Consider the following 25,168-nt stretch of genomic DNA (forward strand, 5'->3'; position numbering starts at 1 on the left):
AAAAAAATATATATATACATAGAGAGATAAAGCAAGAGCATTTCAAATGACAGTGTCAAGGCCAGTTTTAGGGGGACTACAGCTATAGAGAGGCAGCTGTGGACATATTCATAAAATTTATAGAGTATTTTTGTGATCATTTCTCTTTTCATTGCATTGCAGAATGCATCATGTGGCCATTTAAAACTTTGACTCTAAGTAGGCTTTCAGATGGTGACCTTACATATGTTTTATTGCATGCATATCTCTGCTGTTGATTGAGAATGCTATGCAGTGGTTTCAGAGAATCGAAGAAAAGGGTGCTTATGCGTGGCAGAACACCCTAGAGCGCAAGTGTCCCTTGTGCACCACAAAATGTCTGAGGAAGCAGTTCTCTGGTTACTTATCCCACAAAGCCCCTGTCTCATCAAATGCTGATGGAGTCAAAAAGTCCCTGGGCACAGGCAGATGGTGGTTATTAAAGCTGTCATTACAGGTCTGTTAGACTAAAAGATGGTCTTTTGCTTACTATAGACTGTTCACTCTTCATATTTCATCTGTTTGGTGGATTGCTAGTATTCTGAGAAGAGAGACTGGCAAATAACATACAGCCAGACTCCAGCCCCACATAGCCTGAAAAAAAAAAAAAACCAGCAGCAGCTTATATTCTAGAATCTAATGTTTCACCTTCTAAAAAGCCCATAAAAATGAATAACCATCTGATATTATAAAATTAAGGTTGTTCAGTTATAACATTGCTTGCATACCACAACCATTATTTTTTTAAGCGAAATTAACACTGTACTAATAAATTGATCAAAAGTGATTGAACGTTTTTTTTTTTTACATTGTTACAGTACATCCTGAAAATAAAATGTATAATAAATTCTACAAAATTAACACTAACACTAATAATAAGTTTAATAATATGAAGCATATTAGAATGATTTCTGAATGATCATGGGACACTGAAGGCTGGAGTAATCACAGGAATAAATTACATTTAAAAATATATATTAAAATAGAAAACAGTTCTAATAATATTTAACAAATTACTGTTTTTATTGTATTTTGGGTAAAATAAATGCAGTCTTGGTGATCATAAGAGATAAAAACATTTAAAACAAATCTTACAGACCCACAACTTTTGAACAGGTATTCAAAAACAGCTTCTTTTTTATGAAATATTTATATAAGATGAGATGTAAAAAGATAATCAGATATCTAAGATCATAAGATAAAAAAAAATAATAATCATGTTTTAGCAGAGCAGAATGCCAGACATGGGGTTGTCACACAATTTTATATATAAATCAGTTGATGGTTGCCCTAGAGAAGCATTGATTTCCCTGTGCCAATTTAAAGTTTCTGGAATGTGAGATACAGGAAAGTCAGATAATCTATAAACATCATAACATCATAAGGCATCATAACATCATAAAGCAAATTGGTTAAACTTTCAAGGCTGACTTAATGATCTACCACGGCCATGCGTAACTCTTGATTCATGTACATGCCTATGCCCTCAATTATGGGATTAAATAATTCAATCATATTTATAAAGTGTCCTAAGTGAGCAAAAGGACAATGATTAAAATCATGCTCATGTCACAGGTTGCTAATTTTGAATGTGATACCCGGTACTTGATTGACAACTGGCATTTAGCTGTGAAGAAACAGCCTGGGAGAAACCCTGAGTGTTTTCAGGCAGGCAGTGCAGAAGCGCAATGAGCGTGTTTTTTTTTTTTTGTTTTTTTGGCCATCTGAGAGTGCATTCAGAGTTGAGCCCTGGCCCTTTGTACTAACTAACCTGTCTAATGGGTTCAGCATGTTCCCACTTCCACACTCGATGGAGTCCGTTCAGAGTTCTGTTATTTTAATAACACGCCAGGAGAGAGATATGGAGAACAAAATGCCAAAAGGTGGAAGGTCTCACTCTGTATTTTAATATAGCTCAGAAGACCCGCAGCTCTGTTCCTCTCCACTCTTTCCCCACATCTCTCACTTCACCAACACCCAGAGCGGTTTGCGTGCTGTGCCTCTTAATTTTAAATACATTAGCCAGTAACTCAGAACACCAGCTTGAGTGAAATGCAAGACATGGCGACTAGTTATTTGTCACAACAGAGTTTACTGTGTATGGTTTGTGCAGTGTGAGAGTCCGAAATGTAACTGTATTATTCCCAAACTAATAAGATTAAAAGAAACTATTGGTTACACTTTACAATAAGGCCCCTTAACATTAACAAACAATGATCGATGCATCTGTTACAGTATGTATTCATCTTCACATTAAAATTAATTAAAAAAAAAAAAACGTCTTGTTGGCTCAGGTAAGTTTTTATTATTATTATTATTATTATTATTATTATTATTATTGTATTACTAAATGCTGAACTAAGATTGCTAAGATTAATAAAAGTTTATAAGTATTTTCATTGTTAGTTCATGTTAACTAATGCAGTTAATGTTAACAAATGGAATCTTATTGTGAAGTGTCACCAGTGTATTTACTTATGTTGTTCTTAACCCTTATAGGGACTGAAATTATATATATATATATATATATATATATATATATATATATATATATATATATATATATATATATATATATATATACTGTATAAGTTGTACTCCAATCTTTTTTAATGAATAGGTTGATTCAGTTCAACATATCAGTCACTGACAGTGGTTTTTGTGGATAATTTTCATTTTTGAGTAAGTGATTTATTTGAAGGGTACATTTAATCTCATTTGTTTGATTCAAAGTAAAATAAATAAATAATTTAAAAATAATAATAATAATAATAATATATAAATAAGCACACAATTAAGCCAAGAATGTTGATGTGGTATGTTTCATATAGGTAATTACTGATATTTTCAGGGTCAAGTCCAAGGCAGATATTCTTGAAAGCAGCTTTTAGACATGCATAGACAATCACACACAAGTGCTTTACATACCCTGAAAGCAAACATTATACAATTATGCTATTCTTATGGACCTGTGGGTATTCTTGCTATATGTTATCAGTTCATTTCTCAGTATGCTTTCAGATTCCGTGTATGTGTGATAGAGAGACAGGGAAAGAAAGAGAGAGAGATACAGAAAAGATGAGACCTCTAAGTAGCAGCCCACGGCTACCTGTGCCTCAGCTGTTTTCATCTCTTCTCTTTGATTTTCTGTGTCTGTACATCAGAGTCCTCAGAAGACAAACACAAACACAGCGTTCCCACATGACACCCTTCAGACAGACTCTCCATAAAAATATCCAAAGATCAGAATGTCCAAGGACAGTTGCACTTTTAGGAACACCCAGATCCAATCACACCTGCTGCATACAAATTCTCTTTTTCCACTGTCCAGCTCACCTAAACACAATGACACACAGTCCCATTTCTCCATCGTGTTGGCTTTATATAGCCATTATGAGAGAATGTGGGCTGTGATTATGGTGGTGAGATGTCAGGAAAAGAAGCTCTTGCATGACCTGTGACCTCCCACACAAATCCTACTGTATTTAGAAACAGCTGACCACTGCAGTGCAATAAATCATTTTCTTAACTCTTAAAAAATGTGCCTTTAAGTGAGAAACAAAACAGTATAAGATATTATGATTTTTTACTCAGTGGCAAATACTGTAGCTTTTTCTTGGTCTAAGCATACATTTAACACAATTTTATGAGGTTTATGCTTAAAACAAGAAATAAAACTGTTTGGGGAAAGAAAAATAAATTGAATTCAAGATATAATCTTTGGAAACAAGCCTCAGTATTGCATATTACATGATTCTCTGGAATACTTGATTCTGATTGGTCAATCGTGGCACTCAATGGTGAGATATTTCCTTATATTTACTGTTAACATGTGAACGCTGTATTCACCTGTGCTGCTTCTTAGGTCTCACCCGCTCTCTTGTTTTATACATTTATACAACGTATGCCATTTTGCATCTCTTTTATTGGTTGTTTTACAGAATCATCTCAGATGACTTCTGTATTAATATTACTGTAATATTATTGTCACTGGTCATTTGTTTTCTACATTGTAATGGACCCTGGAAGCTTTAGGATGATGTAGGTTAGATTATTAAAAAAGAGCACACAATAATAAAATATCAGGAAAAATTACTGCTTAATATATTTTCACGTTACTCTTACATATGTCCTCTAGCCTACACTTATAAAACCTTATGTAAAAGACAGTTTATCTAAGCTAACATCTTGAGGCAAGTACTGTATTTGTTCACTTATATGCTTCTATGAAAGGCCAAAGCTTGTGTTTTTGTGCATGTTCATGCATGTGTAAATTAGTTTACTCCCCTGATGACATCTTGCTTTATAGCCGCTGGTCCTTGTTCCCCTGCGTGTGCCGTGTTTGTGCAGACTGACTAAGAGTATAGATTTAACCTTGCTCACCTCACTTTAACATTTTCACTCCTGCGTTGGTAACCCAAAGCCGTTATTTCCAAGCCGCACAGGCGCACTCTGACTACGTCTGTGTGGTTAAATAGCCATGGGCCCTTCCTATTGAGTCTGTGGACTAGACCTCAGAATCAAATCAATACCAGCACTGTAAACATCAGAACCTCTATAGCCACTTAAAACAGGGAGAGAGAAAAAAAAGCCCTAAAACAAATACAGCTGACCTGCAAATGTCATTTGCAGAATCAAAATACAGGTTATGAGATGTGTAACACGCACTTAAGCACTCTATTAAGATGTTCCTGATGAAATGTATTTGTTTGAATAAAATACGCTAAATGATAAAATGTCTGATTGTTAAAGCGCTCATTAATTGAGAAATCAAAATGTCCTTGGTCTTTTTTGTAATAGCTTTTGTACTATAAAAAAATATAGCAAGTTTCAGAGCTCAAGCACTTCCTTGTTAGTTAAAAAACTTAAGCTTTTATTGAAACCAAGTCTGGGTTTTTATTAGATGAATACATGGTGCATTAGTGAAATGACATATACTTCCAAAGGATCCTAATGTTTGGAAAGTGGCTGTTCATTTTCAACTCTGTGAATGTCTTAATAGAGGATTATGCGTTTGTTCGGTTCATTTCACTGTTTATTCATTGGTAAACCAGTCAAATTCTGTGACTTTTATGGGAGCAAATTTTCATATTGGGATGAACTATTCCATTAGTCTTGGCAGCTTTAATAATAAAAACATAGTTTAGAGAAAAAAGTTTAGAGAATCATTCTAAATGTAATATCTATTTCATATGCAAAGATTTTACCCAGTCATGGCAGTTGCGTTTTTATTGATGTCTTTAGAAGACATGCCCATTTAAACAGTGTACAAATCAGAGAAAAAAAGGCCATTTATTTCTAAATTATGACTGTTTTTGATGTAAAGATCCTACTAACATATCAAGTGCACCAGAAGACATTATAAAATAAAACCCATTTAAATATGATAATACATTGATGTGAAATAGTAATATGATTTTAAATTGTTTTATTATATTATTTACAGATGATTTTCAACTACAAAAAAACAGTCCATGACAATAGTTTATTTATTGCAATTCTTTTTTTATGATGCTGGCTCAAAAATGCACTGCAGTTTTAAATAAAAAAGCAACAAGGTTCTAAAAAGCTTGATTACATCAGTTTGGAATGTTCAATATAGAAAGTTTCATCTGTTTTACCTAACCGCTCATGCCAACTGTTCATCAAGATGCTTTAAGAACCTTAGGGCAAGTGTGCTTACTGAACAAGTAGATCTCTGGAACTCTCCACCAAGCAGAATCAGTTTGTAGAGTTCCAAAGACTAAGACTGGGAGTCCTCAGTAGCCAACTCTCCCTCTACAATCAGTTTGTATCCTGCAGCTAATAAACATGCTCATTAATGGGCTTCTGAAAACTTAATTAAAGCTGAAAAGAATGAGGCACTGCTACCCCAAAGAGGAATAATCCACTCTGTGGTGTAATTCAGCCCTTGTGTATATCAGGGAGAGGAGCCCGAGGCCTGAATGTCAAAATCCTCGTTAGATTAATGAATACTTATGGGGATCCTATAACATGACCCCTGTGCACAGCCTCTTATATTTTACTTTTTATAAGATGATTAAAATTGTTGGGGAGACACAGGTTAGGACCATCTTAACTGGGCAAATTACTATGGACAAGATGCTCATAATCGTGTGCATTATTGTATTAAAAAGTAAGAATTCCTTCCTACCTACTAAATCCAATGTTTCTGCAACACTTCATGCTTATTTTTTTATTTCTTTTTTAAATTACACTACAGAATTATTATTTGAATCATATTGCATTTCATTTGTTTAGTTATTTGTTTGATTAATCATTGTATCTAATCATTATATCTTTTTTTTTTTTTCACTCTTGAAAGACTAAACTGCACAGTGTGTTTTCATTCATGAAAAGCACACATTGATTTTCAAATGGGATCCTTATTATTGAATGTCATGTTGGCTTAGAAACAGGATAAAATAGATGGCTGGTGGTGTTGGGATGTCTGAGAAGGAAAGGGGTATGCAAAAGTAATATTTCGCTTCAAATAAAATTACATGATTTATTCACTGCCAGTGGGGAGAGGGTTATAGCTTTTATATTTCTGTTATTAAAGTAGTGGCTAATGTAGCACCCACAGACAAGAACTGCGAAGGAGAGCTGGCATTGTAGCTAGCAAGCCTGCCCATGGCCACCTACTCCATCTGAGTAATGTTTACTGAACTCTCTCGCTCTCTCTCTCTCTGTCTTTGTCTCTCTCTCACTCTCTCTCTCTCAGTCTTTGATCTCACATATACATACTCTCAGTCAGCCTTCTATTTTCCTTTCTGTTTCTTCTATTGGGTTGAAAAAGAGAGCACAGCTTTGATAGATATAAATGGACTTCAGCTAAATGTGAAAAACTGTAGAAGAGCCAGGACAACAGGTCAGAGAGTGAGTGAAAATAGAAAGGCTTTGATATCGGAGATACAGATTCCTAAAGAGTGACACAGAGAGAAGGACACTATGTATTTACATGCATAAATATACACTGAACAGCTTTACTCTGTGACGATCCTATTGAAGAGTTTAACAGCCTGCACAATGGCATGATAATAGTGAGTCTTAGGCTAGTTGTCACACTCGACTTTTTTAAAACAAAAAGAAATTAATATTTTTACACAGGCTCAAATCATCCCGCTCTCCTCTATCTAATGATACATTTATTTGTCTTGGTTACAAACAAGTCCTTATATCCAATGTCAAAAAATACAGTATACAGTGTCTTTAACACATTGACCTTTCCCCTTTGTAGTGGCAATATTTGTCACAAAATAGCTTATTACACTGTAGGGTTTTCAGCTCAATTTAAACAGTTAAACAATTACTGCATAAAGCACAAAACAATCGATGATGCATCAAAAATGTAAAGTAACAGAAAATATCCAACCATTAAGCAATATAAAACAGCTTTATAAAACGAAGCAACATATTATACATTTCTTCAAGCACTTCAGTTTCTCCAAAATAGCAATCATAATGTCACAAGCCCATAATTTTAACCCCCTCCACCCCATCAACACTGAAAAAAATTAACCCTCTCCCATTTAAACAGCCTTTAGAGACCCATCTATCAAGACCCAGCGATTAACAGCGCAGCAGCTCATCAGAATCAGATGTGATTGCGCCAGTCCAATAGAAACAAGATTTTCTCTTTCTCTCTGCTCCTCTTTTTTTTCAATCACTAATTGAAGCGGTGGCAGTCAGGGCAATACCTGATTAGGCAACTGGATGGCAGATCCATCGTGTAATAATTCAGGGGATGGATTATGGCTTTTCTGCCGAGCAGGCAAACACGAGTCCCACTGCCATTCACTTCTTCTTATTACAGTACAGAAATCCATTAGCGAGGCTGTAACACACTTTTCTGCTAATCTCATATCTGTCTCATCCAGCACACAGGGAATACTACAGCTCTTCAGTCCATTCCATTCTTTCTTTTTTTTTTCATTTTTCTTGTACTTAATTTCTCGTTTTTATTGATCAGTGTACCTTTAACCTGTTTTTACAATAACTTTTATATTCTATTCATTAAAAGCGAGGTGAATCACAGTTCAAAAAGTTTTGGAGTTTGATATTGTATCTGATTTATAGGTAAATTGTTGTCCAAACAGAGAAAATAAATCAAACAGACTCTGCCACTGGCTAAAACCAGTCGACTAAAACCAACCCACAACCAAAAAATGACTTCCTTATATTTGTTTCTGCGCATTAAACTGGAAATGAAATATTTATGTATTTTTTTATCTATGTACAGCTGAAACACAAACCCATCTGCACTGAATGCAGGAAACCCTGCAGGGCTCGCTCACTATTTCTCGCTCTTTTATTTTCTCTATCTCTGTCTCATATTCACATTCATCAAAAACACACTTATGCCTCTGTCTTTGTCTGTTCTTTGTGCCCAAACTTGTGTATCACTGTGGAAACAGAGAGGTCAGTACATACTGTAGATGAAAAAGAAAGAAAGGAATGGAGACAGAACGGTGAGAAGTTCTGCAGACATTTTAGGCAAATGTCTGTAAATGGATTTTAAGGTATCCCTGAGTCAGAAGATCGATTGTTATTATTATCTTATTCCAGGACAGTTGGAGTGAAGATAAATTGCCTGGCCTAGTCAACGTTATCTTTGTGAGCTGAAATTTAAACTTATAATCACCGGTGATGGACATTTGTGATTTGCTTGCAGAATGAATGGAGGGTGAAATCAAAACTGGACAATCGGCTTCGCACAGTAGGCCGTGATTTCCAATGAATAAGAACGAGTTGATTTAAATGAATTCATACTGCCCAGAGGAAATCTCTGTGTCCTGGTTTGATCATCTGTAATGGAATGGATGAAAGTTTGGTCTGTGCAATTAGAGAGTAACAGTAGGGAGAGACATGAATAAAGACAGCTGGCAAGATCCAACAAAGGGATGAAAATAGTTTTGATCGTAATGCCAGACTGCATGTGACGTGATCTGGATACATCTGGCATTTCGTCTGAAACAAATGGGAAGAAATGGCTGGCTACCTTTTATTATAAATGTATAAAATAAACTTAAGTAATATTGCACTTTTTAATTATTTGCAAAATGTTATTATATTCACAATATATGTCACTGGGGCGGCATACTTTTAAAAGGCACTAACATTCACATTAGTTACTAATATGTACTTTTAAAATACTAATATGCACCATTTAGAGTATATGCATCTTTTAGATTTTGTACGTTAGGGTGCCATAGTGACAGCTTTGTATTTTTTTCTTCTTCTTTTTTTTGTACAATATAATATAATATAATATAATATAATATAATATAATATAATATAATATAATATAATATAATATAATAGCTAGACTGCTAGAGGATCTACATGACATGACTCAAACTTTACAGTACTGTAATATATTTGTTTTAGATTTGTTTTAGGTTTTGGTAACATTGTATTTTTTTATATAAATAAACATAACAAATATAATAATTAATAAATATAATTAATAATAATTCATTATAATTAAATAAATAAATATATGTAATTAAAAAGTAATATATATTATATAAAATCATTTGATATATTATATTATAACTTTATAAAAGCTATTATAATTTTACTATTTAGGTATCTAAAGATCTAATACTATTCTACTTATAATATAGAATGTTATTAATGTTCTCAAGCTGTTTACCAGGACAAATTCTGTTTATTTATGACACAAATTGGTTCTCCTCTATGTACTCTGCTTCCCTCTTGTGGCCAATCCTGATACCACAAAATATTATATTCATTTGTTCTACAGATCACAACTTTATGTAACTTTCCACATCAAATGCGACTGTGTATATGTGAAGGGATGTTTATGGAGAAATATTGTTAATGGATGTCACTTACTGCCTGACAAGTGAAAATAAATAGAAATTCAAAGAAGGTAAACATCCTCCAGTGCCTAATTCTTCAACTGGAATCATCATACATATTGTCGCTCTGAAATCTAGATCTAAAACTAGATGTGCTCCAGAGACAGATCCCCAGTAAAGACCTTGTCTCCTAGACGGCCACCGGGACAAGACCACAGGAACCAGATGAGTCCTCTGCACAATGTGACTTTGCTTCAGCCTAGAATTGAACTGCTGGTTTTGTCTGGTCAGAGGAGAACTGGACCCCTGACTGAGCCTGGTTTCTCCCAAGGTTTTTTCTCCATTCTGTCACCGTTGGAGTTTTGGTTCCTTGCCGCTGTCGCCTCTGGCTTGCTTAGTTGGAGACACTTAATATCCAGCGATATCGACGACTTGATTACACAGATACTATTTAAACTAAACTGACCTGGATGTTTACTATCATCGTCATTTTGCATTATAACATTTGCATACACACTGTTTTCCTATTTAATACTGTAAAGTGCTTTGACTTGAAATCAGTGAACATTCTCCACAAGGTGTGTGCTAGCTAGACTGTGTCTAAGCATGTGCTGAAACAGCAAATGTTTTTAATTTCATATCAGCACTGTTTCACCATGTTCTCAGGGACTATTAGAAAATCTCTCTCTCTGTGTGTGTGTGTGGTTTGATGCAGTACATTTATTATTAGATTTCGAAGCATACATATATAATATATAATATACATACATATATGTATGTATGTATATTAAGAATAAAGAAATAAAGATGAAATAATTTGCAAAATACATTCCTCAATGCGATAGAATTGGATTTTAAGTGCTTTAATGGTTGCAGGTGGTCATCAGCTCCAGCTTCAGCATCAGAAGTACTTGGTGGGATCTGATTTGTCACACATTTGAACGTGAACATGGGAAGTGATTCCAGGATAAACCTTCTGCATTGGGAGCAGAGTTCCGATCTTCTGCCCTTTCTTCAGGGTCCCAGAGTAACTGTCCGGCTTAACATAGAACAGCTTGAAGCAGAGACCTGCCAGAAAGATCATGTGGGGAGATATGAGATTTTGAATTTAATGTAAGAAATCTTTTTCCACATGTCCTATAATAGTAGTATTTTATCAATCAAGCACTTTATTTTCTACAAACATGAAAATCTATTAAAGTAACTTGTGCTTAATTGTTATTAATACATTTAGAACATTGAACAGATGTGACGATGTAAGTACAAACCTTCTCCGCTCAAGTTAATGCCATTATTGATAGCATTGTTCTTTGTGTATGGTGCAGCTTTGCCATTCAGCTTCACATCAAATGGAGCATAAACTGTGGCTCCATCAGCACACACAATGTCAAGACCCTCATGTTTCCGTTTTCCACCGTCTCTGCAGCACAAACAAACATACACTTTAGAGAAAAGTAAGTTGAAAAATGCATATTTACTTACAAAATAGTTCTGAAATTGTAAATTTAAACATGATTTGACAAACAAGATGTGATGTTGATGACATCAAACTTTGTTTGTTCATGTGTGTCTTGTGCATGGCAGTAACAGAGTTACATGGGCTTGTGGGTATGAAGGTAACCAGAATGCGATTTCAACCGAGGAGGCTCACAATTCCAAGCGATGCCATTGGTCTAGTGGCCAGTCATTCAGTGAATAATAACTATATGGAAAAAACTGCCTTGTTAGTCTGCTAAATATTTTCTTTTGTAATCAACAGAGGAAAGAAAGTCATATACAGTAGGTTTGAAATGGCATGAGGGTGAGTAAATGATCACAATTTCTAACATCCTTTTTAATTAATATGTAAACTTATCTATGGTGCAGAATAAAGATCTTTGATAGCACTGTGTTGTTGGGTAGTGTCAAGTTCGTGTGACAACATATTCCAAACAAAATAATGATATCAATGTATCATAGCATTGTCAGACACAGACGAGGACACAGAGGATTCAGTGCAAAAGTGTTAAAGTTTAATCAGAGGTTTCAGACACAGGTGAATCTTGACACGTAGACAAACAGTGGTAACACAACTTTCCTTTACGGTGATGGTGATACAGATGGTGACTCCGACGAAGACGATGGGAACAGGTAGGCAGAGGAGGATGAAGAGGGTTAAACAGTTCAGGTAGGTTTGACGAAGGGCATTCAGGTAAGTAGGGAGATCGGTGCAAGACCAGACAATGAGTGATGGTGACTGAGGGCTTTATGTGTGGCACTGGTGATGATGCACAGGTGTTCAGAATGCTGGTGATTGGGAACGAGTGGGCGTGGCGTAAGTGTCCGATTCAGGGAGTGTAGATGGTGTGGCTGTGACAGTACCCCCTCCCCCACGGGCGGCTCCTGACGGCTGGGATCTTGAACGACGACGGGGTCTACCACGGCCACGGGGAGCGGGGCGGTCTGGATGGTCTCGGTGAAAGTCGGTGAGCAGGCTAGGGTCCAGGATGTCATTACGATTAACCCAGCAACGCTCCTCCGGGCCGTAGTTCTCCCAGTCTACAAGGTACTCCAGTTGAGGACCCCGTCGTCGAGAGTCGAGGATAGCTCTCACCCGGAAGATGCTGTTGTCTTCTTCGATGGCGGGAGGAGGAGGTACGGCATCATCACCAGGCTCTGTGGATGGAGGAGACAAAGGTTCAGTGAATGGTTTGAGGAGTGAGACATGGAATGAAGGTGCGATACGGTACTGTGCTGGTAGCTGGAGTCTATAGGTCACTTCGTTCAGTTGCCGTTCGATCTTGAATGGTCCGATGTATCGAGGACTCAGCTTACGGCAGGGGGTGCCGGAGGCGGATGTCCCTCGTCGAGAGCCAGACCAGCTGTCCAGGTTGGTATTGTGGCGTAGGTCTTCGACGAGCGTCCGCTTGCTCTTTATGACTCCGAACTGCCCGCTGGAGATGCACGTGGGCCGAGTCCCAGACCCTCTCGCTCTGTCGGAACCAGTGATCTACCGCTGGGACCTCCGAGGGCTCACCCGACCATGGGAAGAGTGGAGGCTGGTATCCGAGGACACATTGGAAGGGGGTGAGCCCGGTGGTATATTGCTGGAGGTAGTTCTGTGCATATTCTGCCCAGGGTAGGTACTGGCTCCAACAGTCCTGATTCCGGTGGCAGTAGACCCTCAGGAACCTCCCGATCTCTTGGATCTTCCGCTCAGTCTGGCCGTTGGTCTGTGGATGGTATCCTGAAGAGAGGCTGACGGATACCCCTAGGAGGCGGAAGAAAGCTGACCAGACTCTGGAGATGAATTGGGGACCCCTGTCAGAGATGATGTCTTCTGGAATGCCAAAGTGACGGAATACATTGTGGAATAGTGCCTCTGCCGCTTCAAATGCTGTGGGAAGTCCTTTGAGAGGTATGAGTTTGCATGATTTTGAAAACCTGTCGACTACTACCAGCACACAAGTATTTCCTTGAGAAAGGGGGAGGTCAGTCATGAAATCTACACCTATATGGGTCCATGGACGTTCAGGAATGGGCAGAGGCACCAGTTTACCTTCCGGGAGTCTCCTAGGGGTGTTCGCTATGGCGCAGACTGAGCATCCCTTGAGGTAACGGGAGGTATCCTGACTCATCGAGGGCCACCAGTAACGTTGTTGCAGGAGCGAGAGGGTCCGCCTCCTGCCTGGATGTCCAGATCCCGGAGAGGTGTGAGCTAAGTCCAGAAGGGTAATCCGATGTTGAGGAGGGACGAAGAGTTTCCCTTCTGGACCTCCCGGCGGAGCAGGGTGTTGAAGGTTTTCTTGTTCAATCAGACGATTAAGGTCCCATTGAATGGGACTTACAATCATGGCTGGAGGGAGGATGGGTTCGGGAGATTCTGGTTCTGGGTCTGCCTGATGAAGGCGGGATAGAGCATCAGCTCTATTGTTCTGGGAGCCAGGGCGATACGTGACTTTAAAGTCGAATCTCGTGAAGAATAAGGCCCATCTAGCTTGGCGATGATTCAGTCTCTTAGCTTCACGGAGGTATTCCAGGTTCCGGTGGTCAGTGATCACCTCGAAAGGGACCTTGGCTCCCTCCAGCCAATGACGCCACTCTTCCAGAGCCAGCTTGATAGCCAATAGTTCCCGATTTCCGATGTCGTAATTCTGCTCCGCCGGGGATAGCTTCTTCGAGAAGAAGGCACATGGATGGAGTCGTGGAGGATCCCCCTGCCGCTGGGGGGAGTACTGCTCCGACCCCGGTCGATGAAGCATCCACTTCTACTATGAACTGTCGGTTGGGATCTGGATGAGCTAGGATCGGAGCGGTCTGGAAGGCTTGTTTGAGCTGGTGGAAAGCTTCAGTGGCCATGGGGTTCCAGGACAGAGACTTGGGCCGGTTCCGGAGGAGTGAGGTTAGAGGTGAGCTGAGTAAACTGTAGTTCTTGATGAATCTCCTATAAAAGTTGGCAAAGCCCAGGAAGCGTTGGAGTTCTTTTATGGAGCCAGGTTGGGGCCAGTGTGTGATGGCTTCCACCTTCCCCTGGTCCATCTTCACGCCACGTGGGCCGATGATGTATCCAAGGAACTGGACTGAGGGCGTGTGGAACTCACATTTTTCTAATTTGAGGTACAGATGGTGTTCCCGGAGTTTTTGGAGTACAAGGATGACATGTTGGATGTGTTCTTCCTGGGATGTGGAGTAAATGAGGATATCATCGATGTAGACAATTACGAACTGGTTAAGGTATTCTCTGAAGATTTCGTTCATGTAGTTCTGAAAGACGGAAGGACTGTTGGATAACCCATACGGCATGACCCGGTATTCATAGTGCCCGGAAGGAGTGACGAAAGCTGTCTTCCACTCGTCCCCCTTCCGGATACGGATTAAATTGTAGGCGCTCCTCAAGTCCAGTTTTGTGAAGATCTTGGCTCCGCGTAGTTGTTCCAAGGCAGCTGGGACCAGGGGAAGAGGATAGCTGAATTTGACGGTTTGAGAATTGAGATGGCGATAATCAATACACGGCCTCAAGCCTCCGTCCTTCTTGGCCACGAAGAAAAAGCTGGAAGCGGCAGGGGAAGTAGATGGTCGGATGAATCCTTGAGCGAGAGCTTCCTGTACGTACTCCTCCATGGCCTTCTGCTCCGGGATGGACAGAGGATAGACTCGTCCCTTGGGAAGGGTTGCTCCAGGCAGGAGGTCGATAGCGCAGTCCCATGGCCGATGAGGTGGAAGTTTCGTTGCCAACCGCTTGCTGAACACATCCTGGAACGCCCGATATTCTGGAGGGATGGTATGTTCCACCTGAGTTTCGGGGCTTTCCACTGATGTGGACTGGACCGGTAGGGATGATTTCTTGATGGATGGACTGACCTTGGGAACTTTAACTGGTGGAGTGATGCAGGTAGAGTGGCAGGATTTTCCCCATTTCAGGATCTCACCTGTGGGCCAATGGATGTGTGGTTGATGTTGGTTAAGCCAGGGGCGTCCCAGGATGATGTCTGCGGTGGATTCCTCCAGCACCATGAACGTGATTTCTTCCTCATGCAGGGAACCCACGCGGAGGATGACTGTGGGGGAGAAATAGCGGATATGACCTCGGCCCAGCGGCTTTCCTTGTATGGTCGTGATTCTGAGTTCGACGGGGCTTCGATGACGCTTGACACTTAGACGATTTAATGTTTTCTGGTTGATGAAGTTCCCCGCTGAGCCGGAGTCGATGAGGGCTTGTACTGAAATGGAAGAGTGGAGATGTCTTAGAGGTAACCCAGGTTTGAATCAATTGAGCAGTTTGAGGTGGTAGATGGATGGTACTCACCGCTGGGCGTGGAGGTCGGACGGGACATGATGGTAATAGGTGTCCCTCTCCCCCACAGTAGAGACACAGCCCGGTGTTAATCCTCCGCTGACGTTCTGATGTAGATAGATGGTGTGAATCTATTTGCATGGGTTCAGGTGCTGGAGGAGCGACAGATGGTAGAGCGGGCGGAGGACATACAGCGGGAGTGAGTTGTCGACATGCAGTGAGTCTCTGGGGGACTCTGATTGATTTCTGGATTAGACACTCCAGTCCCAGTGAATCTTCATCTACAACAATCAAAATTTTGTATTTTCTCACATAGACCGTGGCGATAGGCGGTGATTAAGGCCGTTTCATTCCAACCGCTGATGTAAGCGAGGGTACGGAAGCGAACAGCATAATCACTCACGGACTCATTTCGCTGTTGGCGAATTGTAAACAGTTGATCATGGACAGATAATTCAGACGTTTGTTGACCAAAGACAGACTTTAACTGGGAACAGAAATCAGTAACAGATCCAGTAGCAGAGGAATTCGATTCCCAGAGAGATTGGGCCCATTGGAGAGCTTTACCTGTGAGCAGATTGATGATAAAGGCAACTCGACTGCGTTCGGTGGTGAAGAGGTGAGCGTTGGACTCCAGGTAGAGTGAACACTGTAGCAGAAACCCGCTGCAATCCTCCGCCGTGCCGCTGTATGTCGCTGGTTTGGCCATGGGACTCGCAGGGGCAACTGAAGAAGTGACCGGAGTTGTAGCGGTGTTTGATGGCGATGAGCAGTGGACAGCAGGTGAGGGAAGTTGCATGAGTGAGGACCGTACAGCGTGAACCAATTCAGTGAAGGGATCCGCGGTGCGGTCCTCGCCTGTGTCTGAAGAGCTCTGCATGTGGTCTGGTCTTCTGTCAGACACAGACGAGGACACAGAGGATTCAGTGCAAAAGTGTTAAAGTTTAATCAGAGGTTTCAGACACAGGTGAATCTTGACACGTAGACAAACAGTGGTAACACAACTTTCCTTTACGGTGATGGTGATACAGATGGTGACTTCCGACGAAGACGATGGGAACAGGTAGGCAGAGGAGGATGAAGAGGGTTAAACAGTTCAGGTAGGTTTGACGAAGGGCATTCAGGTAAGTAGGGAGATCGGTGCAAGACCAGACAATGAGTGATGGTGACTGAGGGCTTTATGTGTGGCACTGGTGATGATGCACAGGTGTTCAGAATGCTGGTGATTGGGAACGAGTGGGCGTGGCGTAAGTGTCCGATTCAGGGAGTGTAGATGGTGTGGCTGTGACAAGCATAGCCTCCACTACAAATGTATAATCAATGATTTCTGGAAAGAGCTATGAAAACATAACATAAAAAAAATTGTGTTGTTTATAAAGGTGGTTAGAAGAAACACACAAATAGACAATTTACCGGCTGGCTCCATAGTATCCATAGCCTTCTTTATCAAATCCTCTTCTGCTGTTACTTGGGTTACCACTGCAGAGGGGGCCAAATTTCACTGAAATTAAAACAAATATATGTTTTTTGTTATTATTTTTTTAATACATATATTCAACTGATTCCTGTTGCTTACATTATGCTTTCTGTCTGTTTTTTATTTGTCTGTTTTTCTTCCTGTCAATACCTTCTCTGGCATCAACACGAGAGCTCCAAAGCACTGAAAAAGAGACACATTGAGACTTTAATTTGCGTTACTTTTTTTTTTTTTGTTACAACAATGGTTACACTGAATTTTAATTTGCATGTTTACTGCTTTTGCAGTGTTTTACAATAACACACCACAAAACTTCTGTGAACTTTATCAAATCATATAATGCTCACAATAAAATGACATCTTAAGACTTTAAATCTAAATTTTAGAAGAATAAACTGGACTAAATAATTATAATAATAATAAAAGATTAATGTTCAAATAACATGGTCCAGTATTAAGCAAATGTCCATTTGGCAATTACTGTACATTGTATCATTTCTTACCAGCCAAAAGCAGAAAACTGAAAAGGATGTGAAGTTTCATGGTCCTGTAATTGTTTGTTCTCAGATGTTTCCTTCTCTGCTGTTGTCCTCTGTTTGCCTTTTAGAACTATGAGTTTTTATATATTGTATGGAGTCCTGTGTACATTTTGCTTCCAACACCCACACCCACTCGTTTACTTAAGGGCCTATCCCACACCCAACCCTAAATGAATCAATTAAAATGAATCAATAAACTTTATTTACTTAATTTTTGTACTGTTTTTACAGTCAGGACATCCCCAAATGAGGTTTTGGGAGATTTTATCAGGTTTAGGTTTTAGCTCACTTCTGGATAAAAAGTAGGTAGCCTATACACGCACACACACACATTTATAAACACAATATAATGTATCAACGTGTGTTTACAAATGTTTACCAAGAAGTGTTTACAAAAAGCAAATAAAGGCTTTCCTTGAGGTCTCTAAATCCATAAATTATGAAATTGCATCCCTTCTGAATCATTAAGTGTGGGAAACCAAATAAACACAATACACTGTAATTAAGGAAGTCATACCTTACATGACAAGAGTTTGTGTAGTGTCTAAAGGCACTAATAGCTATTAGTTTTGTCACGCATATGTATCCCGATACAGAGGCTATGATATGATATGTAGGCCTATCACGATACGGGACTAGACTAAATTTCACCTCAGCATAATTTAGTAAAATATGTTTATTAAACAGCATAAAAGCCAGCGCTTTTATCCACAGTGATTCCGATTCCAATTTCTGGAATCGATGTGATTTGATTCCAAGAATCGATTCCTCACTTTTGTTTTCGATTCTTTTTTTGTTTGCTTGTTTGTTTGTTTTTAAATCTGAGGAACCTAATTTTGCCATGACTGCTGGAAAAGCTCGTAGAAAGTAGCCTTCTCGTAATATGAAGCTTTATTTGTAAAAATTACGATGGATTTCTGTAGCTCTGATTGATTTTAATTTGTAATTTTGTCTGCATGGCGCATGAAATTGGTCATAGCCCACAGCTCAGCAGTGGTCATGCGCTTATTGCATGAATGGAACAAGACATTAAGTGTCTAAAATAAACGTGCACCGTTCAGCTGAATGATGAAGTTTACTTTAACGGTGCTTTGTGCTAATTTGCACAAAATTAACAAACTGTACACCGAAACAAAAAAAGCAGAACATGAACAACACATTGATATGAGAGCTCGTGGTTTATCTGTCAATCAGCTGCATTCTCAGCCACTGATCTTTGCTCTTGGCGTTTCCTTTAAGAATTATCATTGGCTGATAAAGGTTAAAAATAGCATTTTATTTAAGATGTAAATAAGAACAAGACCCTTGATCACGTCATGATCTATTCTGTCGTGTAGCACTCAAAATTGTGGACAACATAAATCAGTTCCACAGTAAAATATAAACTCTTAAACGTTGGTTCCTTAAAACGTTCTATCCGAAAGAAGTTCGAAACCTTTTTGTGGAAACGAATCAGACTTCTTAACATAATTAGCGAGCAAGAGGCAAATTAATGGGTGCTTCTCAAAAAGGAAGGCTGCATCCTCAAACTCGGGCTAGCTCAGTAGCTACCAACTTTTCATTCAGTTTATTTTCGTGATTCGACGTTCAGCGACATTTGATGGCGTAGCAGCTGAGATATGCAGCCTTTGTAGGGTGCCTGCGTTTGAGAGGCACCCATATAGATAAGTTTTGTCTTTGGCTTTGTTCAACCAAAAACGGCTCTGAGTCTGAATGAGGAGTCGATTCCCCTTGATGGGATCGATCCCAACCTTTGGAATCGACCCTGCTTCGCAATGTTCATACTATCATTCCTAAATAGTATGTGAGATTAGAATAAGTGTGTCCCAAAGTAGCCTATGTTGAAAAGATGCGCGACCAGTGTCATGCTAACAGCCGATCCACCTACAAAGTGATGTCATCGGCTGGCTGTTAGCATGACACTGGTTCCCTCGACAAAAAGCCTAAAGGATTTTCCTATAGGCTTTTGGATTATCGCAAAAAAAAATAAGCTCTGTGTTTAGGCTATAAACTTAGGCTATAAACGAACTACAGCACCACAGTCGCTCGTTTTCAGCGTCTCCACCACCACGCTCCCCACAACTTTTTCAAACTTATCTTTAACATGTTTAGTGAAAAGGATGAACTTTGTATATGAATTTTAATTCACGCTACATCTACAAATTAGCGTAGCGCCATTTTGACAAATCTGAGCAGTATGCAGGCAGTGTATGCTCTTCTGTATCAGCCACGCCACAAGGATAGTTTTTTATGTGTATTTACGCTTTGGTTTGAAAGAAAACAGTGCATCAGCACAGCTGACACAGAAGAGCGTACACTGCCTGCGCTACGCTGATTTGGAGAGACACAGAGGAGAGGAATTGTTGAATAAATATGTTATTTTTGTTTTCTTCGTGTACAAAAAGTATTCTTGTTGCTTCATATTGTTACGGTTGAATCACTGATGGCAGATGGACTATTCTGACGATGCTTTTCATGCTTTCCTGGAGCTTGACACTGTTATTTACTTGTCAGTCTATGGGACAGTCTCAAGCCTACCGGTTTTCATCCAAAATATATTAAATTGTGTTCCGAAGACGAACTGAGCTTTTACAGATTTGGAACGACATGGGGGTAAGTGATTAATGACAAAATTTTCATTTTGCGGTGGAGTATCCCTTTAATGTCTTTCACTTTTTATATGCATAAAAGTAAATGTAAACATTTAAACTTAAAAAAGGTTTTTGTCACTTCTTAGTGACATTCAATAGATGCAACCCATGACTGGCACCACAACTTGCCTGCTGACACTGCTTGAGGAAAAGGCCTACTATTCTTAAAGGACTTAAAGAGACATAGACTTTTTTGAACTTGTTAATGAAGTTGCTTGTTAAAGTGACACTTTCAATGAAATTGTAGAGAAACTTAATGTAAGTATATGGTTGTTTAACAGCTCTAAAATTTATCTTTACCACTTACAATATTTAAAAATACAGTCCAGAAATATTTGTAATATTAATATTACTTTAATTTTGTTTTATGCACCAAAGGTGGACACTGATTTTTTTAAGCTTACAGATGTGAAAGAAGACTTTCAAATCATGAGGTGGGAATGGACCAAAGAAATATCATCAATATCAGTCACTTATTAGAGAAAGCTGACAGTCAGCATGATGGTACAATTTTCTGCCTCTGTGATGTGCACACATTTCTAAATGTAATTTACTCATTCATTTTTAAACATTATTTCATGATATAAAATTGATCATTTCAAATAGAATTTTGTTTTAAAATGATCTTTTGCATGTGTCCTATGTTTTTACTTAGTCAAGATAATACTTCGTCATCATCCACCCAACAGCATCTGGGAAAAGTGTTTGCTGGCAGTAAATGCTGTGGGAATTCTGCTGTCTCAAACCTGGAGTTGGTGCTGGTATGCATTGTTAATGTGTCTGCTTTTAATAAACAAAGTTGTTGTTCAAGCGGAAACATTTTCTGATACTTTTCATTTTTGTAGGCTGGTACCAGCATTACCTCCTTACTGCGTGAGTCCATGAAAGGGTCCCTGAAGTCAGTTCAGCTTGCTTCCATTGGTTCACTTGGACATGGAACACAATAAGTAATTGTGGCGAAGAATAATTATTTTGTCCTTCCTTTCGATTTGTGTCAACTATCATTGAGATTTTGTCTGTCTGTCTTTTGACCAGGTTTTTGACTGAATCAATTGTTTTAAAATAAGTAGGATAAACAATTTGAGAACTTGCTGGTATTTTACTTGTTCTAAAGTTGAATGGATATAAATGAGTTTTATGGTATTTGATAAATGTTTTTATAAGTGGAATGTGTTGAAGTGCTTGATTAACAAGTTTGAAATGTTTTGATATTCTTGTTTAACAGTTTTAGTATATTTTAGTATAGTATTATAACTATTTTCATGTTAAACAGTAAATGCTTCAATGGTTCTTTGTGTGATTTCATAATAAAGTATCTAAATTGTTAACAGGCTATTTACTATTACTTTTATTTTGAAACTTAAAAATAATTGCTCAGTAACACAGTTGTGTAAGACACGTACCAAAAACATCACATTAATGTGTTAACTAAAGTGACACAATTTGTGTGTTATATTTTTATATTTTTAACACACATTTTGTGTTGAATTTAACCCAGTATGTGTTGTCCATGAGCACATTCAGAACATGTGTTGAAGATAACGTGGTGCTTTTAACCCATTTTTTTAAGCGTGTAGATTAGATTAATATATATGTGTGTGTGTGTGTGTGTGTGTGTGTGTGTGTGTGTGTGTGTGTGTGTGTGTGTGTGTGTGTGTGTGTGTGTGTGTAGCAATGGCACAAAACATCAAATACGCCTTTTTTTAATTCAGTGTTATGTTATTATTATAGCTTTATGCATCTAAAGGTTTAATACTATAGCCCACATTCTATAATACAGAATTGTGAGTAATGTTCTCAAGCTGCTTATCAGGGCTATTTATCTGTCAAAAACACAGAAGTTGGTTCCCGTCTATGTACTCTGCTTCCCTCTTTTGGCCAAACCTGATACTACTAAACCCACAATTTACTGGAAACATGATATTGCTTATGATAAGAAACCCATTTACCCATCCCTGACTGATGGAAAGCCATAATGACAGTTGTTTGAAATATGATAAACATTGGTAAGTTTTTCTACAGTCCACTGTGTGGTTTTTCCATCCTACAGATTATTCAGCAGCATATCAGGACACTGGATAAACGCAGGAGGATTTGGAAACTTCACCAACTGTTGGTATTGTAATTTAGCCTGAGATTCAACTAAAATACAAATATTGTATGAATACATGTGTTGTTGTAATGGAATCACAAGTAATTTATATGATGTCGTGGGTGATAATAAGAAAAAGGCATTTTAATATATTCACTGACTAGATGTACAGCATTATTTCTGAGTAACCATATGTTGCCTCATGTCTTTTTAGATGTGAGCCCTGTCTACGTCTATGCACTTAGCAGATTCTGCAAATGGTTTGAGATCGGTGTTCTGCTTCATTGTATCAGCACTGATTCACCACATTCTCAGAAACTATTAAAATATCTCTCTCTCTGATTTTCTGCTCTGACATACACAAATGGACTTAAGCTAAATGCAGAATTAATGGTTGCCACAAAAATCTATGAATATAGGTCAGAACAGCACACAAAAGGACATGGAAAATAAAAGCAGGTTGGCTCAAACTAAACTTGAACATTCATTAGAGTACAATTATTTTAGGTTTATTAATTAATTTAGTCATTTATTTATCGACTTTTCTTACTAATTATCAGTGTGTATAACTGCATTGTATATAGCAGACACCGTTTTGTATTTCTTTGTAAATAAGTCTAAAAAGCAGGATGATTTATATGCTATGATGGTACAATTTACCACATGTAACACTGAGAACGTAATAGTCTTCAAAACTTTATTATTAGATTGCAAAGTGCAGGGCACCTGCATAGAAAAAGAAAGCTGATAAAAATGGCACAAGACTCTGAAGTGGTTTGCAGGTGGTCATCAGCTCCAGCTTCAGCATCAGAAGTACTTGGTGGGATCTGATTTGTCACACATTTGAACGTGAACATGGGAAGTGATTCCAGGATAAACCTCCTGCATTGGGAGCAGAGTTCCGATCTTCTGCCCTTTCTTCAGGGTCCCAGAGTAACTGTCCGGCTTAACATAGAACAGCTTGATGCAGAGACCTGCCAGAAAGATCATGTGGGGAGATATGAGATTATGAATTTAATGTAAGAAATCTTTTTCCACATGTCCTATAATAGTAGTATTTTATCAATCAAGCACTTTATTTTCTATGAACATGAAAATCTAAAAGTAAGTTGTGCTATATTGTTATTAATGCTTTTAGAACATTAAACAGATGTGACGATGTAAGTACAAACCTTCTCCGCTCAAGTTAATGCCATTATTGATAGCATTGTTATTTTTGTATGGTGCAGCTTTGCCGTTCAGCTTCACATCAAATGGAGCATAAACTGTGGCTCCATCAGCACACACAATGTCAAGACCCTCATGTTTCCGTTTTCCACCGTTTCTGCACCACAAACATGCATAAAAGAATAATTCACCTCAAAATAAACATTCTGTCATCATTTACTCAACATGATCGAATGGAAGTTTACAAATTCTTCTTTCCCTCTGAGATACTGTACAGTGGCTCTCAAATCTTAAAGTACAATCAGACACGATGTATTAAGTTAGATATGAGTTTAGTGTCATCAAAAATTATTTGTTGTTGTGTGTCTTGTGTGAAAAATAATGTTAGGACACATCAATTTCCACTGTATGAAAAAAAAAAAAAACAGCCTGGTCTATCTGCAAAATATCTTATGTTTCAAAAAAAAAAAAAAAATAAATAAGACACGGATTTAAAACTAAATGATGGTGTGTAAATGATGATGGATTTTATTAGTATGTTGTCTCTATGGTGCAGATTAAAGATTTTTATTAACGTTGGGTTGTTGGGTAGTGTCAAGTTTGTGTGTTAACACACTCAAAACAAAAGAATGATATCAATATATCATAACAAGGCCTCCACTTAACGTGTCATCAATGGCTTCTGGGAAGAGCTATGAGGAGAGGTCAGAGAAAACTAAATTTGGTTGAGAAATAGAGTTCTATATAAGGTGAGTCAGAGGAAACAAAAACAAAACACAATTTACCGGCTGGCCCCATAGTTTCCGCAGCCATACTTCGCATCACATCCTCTTTTGCGGTTACTTGAGTTCCCACTGCAGAGGGGGCCAAATTTCACTGTGAAATTAAAATAATTTTGTTACTTAATGCTCTGTCTGTCTTTATATTTCTCTGTCTGTTTGTCTTTTTCTTCATTTACATTTCATACCTTGACTAGCATCAACACGACAGCTGCAAATCACTGAAAAAGAGACACACATTGAGATTAATTTGCATAATTGCTGTTTTTTGTTTAACTGTTTTTGCAATATTTACTTTGCATGTTTACTCTTTACACAATGTTTGTAATGACACACCATAAAACATCAGAAAATTTTAGCAAATCTTAAAATGGTGACAATAAAACTCATCTTAATACTCAACACATTAAATGAAAATTTAGAACATAAATTATGCTTCTTTGGTGCAATAGATTTTTTTTTTTTTTTTCATAAGCAGCATTTACAAGTTAAGTTTTAGGATAAAATTGAAGGGAATAATTTTTTTAGGTTTAAAGAACATTTTCAAGTATAAAGCTAATGCCCATTTTTCAATTAAATTGTAATTTCTTACCAGCCAAGAGGAGAAAACTGAAAAGGATGTAAAGTCTCATAGTCCTGTAAGTGTTTGTTTTCAGATGCTATCTTCTCTGCTGTCGTCCTCAATCTGGTGGAAACATTTAACTGTGAGTTTTTATATTTTGTCTGGAGTCATGTGGAAATTCTGTGGAAATTCTGCTTTTAACTCATATACAAAGTCCAAACACAATGGCATTGCATAACAGCCAAAAAGGAAAACAAGACCACTCTCTCATTTAAAAACTTTT

At 38.3% G+C, this 25,168-nt stretch overlaps 2 protein-coding genes across 2 annotated transcripts; both read right to left on the reverse strand.

Moving 5' to 3' along the window:
• Positions 1–10,688: 10,688 nt before the first annotated feature.
• Positions 10,689–17,638, reverse strand: LOC109080359 (leukocyte cell-derived chemotaxin-2-like). The gene is made up of 5 exons (XM_042770541.1): positions 17,599–17,638; positions 17,246–17,278; positions 17,032–17,119; positions 11,114–11,265; positions 10,689–10,913 (listed from the first exon to the last, which is right to left on the reverse strand). The coding sequence occupies exons 1-5, from the start codon at positions 17,636–17,638 to the stop codon at positions 10,747–10,749; spliced, it is 480 nt and encodes a 159-aa protein (XP_042626475.1). The 3' UTR covers positions 10,689–10,746.
• Positions 17,639–23,057: 5,419 nt separating this feature from the next.
• LOC109080372 (leukocyte cell-derived chemotaxin-2-like) lies at positions 23,058–25,099 on the reverse strand. Its single transcript, XM_042770171.1, has 5 exons — positions 24,916–25,099; positions 24,512–24,544; positions 24,330–24,420; positions 23,550–23,701; positions 23,058–23,351 (listed from the first exon to the last, which is right to left on the reverse strand). Exons 1-5 carry the CDS (start codon positions 24,953–24,955, stop codon positions 23,185–23,187), a joined length of 483 nt encoding a protein of 160 aa, XP_042626105.1. The 5' UTR covers positions 24,956–25,099; the 3' UTR covers positions 23,058–23,184.
• Between the last annotated feature and the right edge of the window lie 69 nt (positions 25,100–25,168).

Source organism: Cyprinus carpio, chromosome A14 (genome assembly GCF_018340385.1).
Source record: "Cyprinus carpio isolate SPL01 chromosome A14, ASM1834038v1, whole genome shotgun sequence".
Taxonomy (NCBI): Eukaryota; Metazoa; Chordata; class Actinopteri; order Cypriniformes; family Cyprinidae; genus Cyprinus; species Cyprinus carpio.

What these genes read in the sequence shown, in the direction of transcription:
- LOC109080359 (XM_042770541.1), bottom strand. Translation starts at nt 17,638, where the DNA reads ATGAAACTTCACATCCTTTTCAGTTTTCTGCTTTTGGCTG. An exon ending in CAGTTTTCTGCTTTTGGCTG is followed by an intron (nt 17,279 to 17,598) that starts GTAAGAAATGAT and finishes TCTCTTTTTCAG; the next exon opens with TGCTTTGGAGCTCTCGTGTT. An exon ending in GGATACTATGGAGCCAGCCG is followed by an intron (nt 11,266 to 17,031) that starts GTAAATTGTCTA and finishes TTTGTGCTGCAG; the next exon opens with AGACGGTGGAAAACGGAAAC.
- LOC109080372 (XM_042770171.1), bottom strand. Translation starts at nt 24,955, where the DNA reads ATGAGACTTTACATCCTTTTCAGTTTTCTCCTCTTGGCTG. An exon ending in GGAAACTATGGGGCCAGCCG is followed by an intron (nt 23,702 to 24,329) that starts GTAAATTGTGTT and finishes TTTGTGGTGCAG; the next exon opens with AAACGGTGGAAAACGGAAAC. An exon ending in CATTAACTTGAGCGGAGAAG is followed by an intron (nt 23,352 to 23,549) that starts GTTTGTACTTAC and finishes TCTTTCTGGCAG; the next exon opens with GTCTCTGCATCAAGCTGTTC.